This window comes from Eimeria mitis, genomic scaffold (genome assembly GCF_000499745.2).
Source record: "Eimeria mitis Houghton genomic scaffold, Emh_scaff2214, whole genome shotgun sequence".
Classification (NCBI taxonomy): Eukaryota; Apicomplexa; class Conoidasida; order Eucoccidiorida; family Eimeriidae; genus Eimeria; species Eimeria mitis.
In genome coordinates, this window is record NW_013570541.1 from 3632 (window position 1) to 6861 (window position 3230).

Consider the following 3230-nt stretch of genomic DNA (forward strand, 5'->3'; position numbering starts at 1 on the left):
AAATTTCAATGAGGGGTGGCGGCAGTGTGGTCGTTTCTTGTGTGGGAGGGAATTTTGCTCTTTTTTGTGTAAGTACAAGACTCCCATCTCTTGGTGGAGAGAAAGGTGGGTTGAACACCTCCAGGCTTCGATGGAGCTTCGCTAATAGAATAAACTGTCCCTTCCGCTCTTGCATCACCACACGAGACAAGGGACTCTTTGACGTCTTCTTCTTGTCTCCATTCACTTGGAAAAATCACTTACAAAGCACAAAAGCGAAGCCTCCAATGTGTCCCAGGCATTCTTCTTTATACGCAACAGAGCTTCAACTACCAATGCTGGGAATCGGAGCTGCGACCTCCGGACCCAAGGCGGTGCAGCACTCGGAGAAAGCAGCCCGCTGAACATGGTTCTGAGTTCAACTGCTTGGCCTGTTGTGCTGGTGTTGCAGGAGGGCATGAGTGGATGCATGCCTTACACCCTCGCCGCTTAGCTTTCTACGAGGTATGACATGTTACTCGTTTACATACGATATACAAAAAGTTTGGCAAGCTCTAGCGGGGCATACATGCTCTGCAGGAAGCCTTCAAAATCCGTATCCTGGGCTTCTGTTTGGTGCTTTATCCTACCATATCTCCGGCCATGGTCAGCTAAAGGGCAAAGTCTTAGTCATGGCGAGCTACATTTGTAACGGCTCTGCGGTTTGAGGATAGGACCGCGCAAGCGGCAAAAGCGATGCGGTGGCTGAAAGCCAAAGTAAGGAGCGCTGTGTGACACTTTGTTTCATGCAATATCGCTGTAGGGAGCCCCAGTTTAGGGGTTCAAGGAAACATATCATTCCTGCTGTTCTGCAGACACTGCGGATACTGCAGTTGCACTAATACAGGCATGGCAAGTGAGGTTCAAAAAGATCTCACCGAGTTGTGCCTTGTTGACAAGGCCTAGAGAACCATGAAAGAAGTCAGGAGAAGTAAAGCGGTAGCAAGGAGAGCAGACTGGGTAGAGGCAGAAGCGGAGTTTTCTATGGCTTTCTTTATGTTCGCCCAAACATCTTCACTGCGAAGAACACACCACATCCCAGAGAGGTCAAAAACACGTTACAAAAGCAAAACCATCTCACGCTTCGGCATGAACATCGGACAAAGCCAAACTCTGAAGCCCTCTGCAACTAATAAAGAGCGTTATGAAGACATGTAGAACAAAGAAACCGGCCTAACATTGCCGAGAAAGAAGCATGTTCATGCATGGCAAAGGAAAGACAAATGATCAATGCTAAAACGGCAGGGGCGGGATAGCGACGCACACAACAAGCAAAAAAGAACGTGAATTAGACGGCACTAAGCAGCACCTTGAAGACACAAGGGGCGCAGGCGGACAACGAATGAAAGTGCGCCGACAGGAGGAACACAACAACACGCAGATGGAACCACAGTAGCTGACTAATACATGGAAGGCCACAAAACAAAAGAAAACACGCTCAATACAGCTCGGACGTGACTGAAGCAGACGAAGGGAGTGCACAGAGCAGATGAAACAATGAAGACAAACACCACTAGAGGAGGCGATACAGCCAATAGGAAGCCAAGGCAGTATATTTTCAACAACGTACGTGAAGGGTTTTTGTCCATCTACAAGAGCCGCAGGGTTGGTGAGGCAAACGAGGCCGGTAACCGTTTCTGAGGTAGTGGAGAGGCGCCGAACGGATGGTCCAGTCCTCTGAGGGTCTCCAGAGTCTCCTTCACGGGAAACAGGGTAGAATATGGGAGCGGCTGCTGATGCCCGACCCTGGACATCCCTGCTCGCTGAAGCCCCAGCGCTTCGCTCGGCACTGAAAAAACTACCTCCGCTACTTCCGCCACCTCCGCCGCCTCCGTTACTTCCGCTATCTCCGCCACCTCCGCTACCTCCGTTACCTCCGGTACCTCCGCTAGCTCCGCCTGTATCGCTCGAGGAGGAGGAGCTGCTTGTAGTAGCACTGGTAGTGGTGGGGGCGGATGTGGTGGTCGCAGTCGAGATAGGGCAAGTGATGTAGGCGCAGTCAAGTGTGGCGCCCTCCTTCGGGTTGTACAGGGCCACAAGTGAGACGTTCTGGCTGTCCACATATACATCCTTTTTTTCCTCGTATTCTGGCGGGAGTTCGCCAAAGTTTACGTGGGCTTTTTTCCAATAGGAGACGGCTGCCGAGCAGCCATCGGCAGGGCCTGTCTCAGGCGCGTAGGCATAGGTGCCCTCGCGCTTGGTATTTGCCTCCGTAATATTAACCAATTTTCCCTGAATGCAAACAATAGCAAGCCAATGCGTTCAGGTCCATGTAGCCTGCAACGGCTGCCGAACATAAACGCATATGAGCAGAGAATCATACAGACTCCGTTTACGGCAATGGTAGGGCAAATGCAGGCCGCTTGCCTCCTGTATGGCAGAGCAAATAGCTGCAATATACGCTTTGCTCTCTGTGGGCAACTTTTTCGTTGCGTCCGTCTCTGCAATGATCGCGTCGAGACCTGCTCGTTCTCGAGCGGCATTAAAGTCGGCAAGGCAGTCGACGGACTCTGCACAGAAGCAAAACCAAAACAACCCTTGCGAGCATCTCTGAAATCTTTATCCAGACAACTCAACATGAGATTATTCTGTTGTATTTTTCCTTCCACTCACCTGCCGACCCTTTTTGACCCGAGCTGCCGCTCTCCACTCCGTGGGCGGCCCCCAGCACGGTAGCAACCACCAGAACTGAACTGAGCTTTCTCATGGTTTTCGGCAGAAATTCAACAATTAAATCTCAAAGAAGCAAGATCCCAAACAAATGTACCTGGTTGTAATTTGTAACTGCACTGCAAGGCCGTTGGTCTGCTAACTTTCTAGCGGGTTGTCCATGCGGTGAGGACAGCGCCTCGGCAGCGAGCAGCCCGAAACGAGCTCACTTGTCCTGCGGCATGTGACCATCGTATACCTCATTCCTAAACTGATTTCACCTTAGCTAAAATAAGCAATTTGTTTCTCAGTTGAAATGAGGCAAATTGTGGTGATAATTTGCGGTGCTGCGTCCATTTCCCGTGCGGGAGCGGAAATTTGCTCGTTTCAGCTAAATTGCACGAATTTCGTTTCATCTGAAGTGAAACAAATTAGTGAACGTTGCTACCAGAGCAGTGTTTGATTGCAAACCCCCTTCTTCTCTGCTAGATGGGTAGAGTGGTGACGAGCCCGAGGCTTTGATGCGCCGGTTTGGAGACAGCAAATTCTCTTTTCTGCCTAAG

The 3230-nt window shown here is 50.5% G+C and overlaps 1 protein-coding gene across 1 annotated transcript; it reads right to left on the bottom strand.

Moving 5' to 3' along the window:
• Window positions 1-920: 920 nt before the first annotated feature.
• EMH_0050440 (SAG family member) lies at window positions 921-2725 on the bottom strand (the record flags this gene model as incomplete). The annotated part of the gene is made up of 4 exons (XM_013496645.1): window positions 921-1035; window positions 1589-2180; window positions 2355-2528; window positions 2632-2725. 4 exons carry the CDS (start codon window positions 2723-2725, stop codon window positions 921-923), a joined length of 975 nt encoding a protein of 324 aa, XP_013352099.1.
• Window positions 2726-3230: the final 505 nt, after the last annotated feature.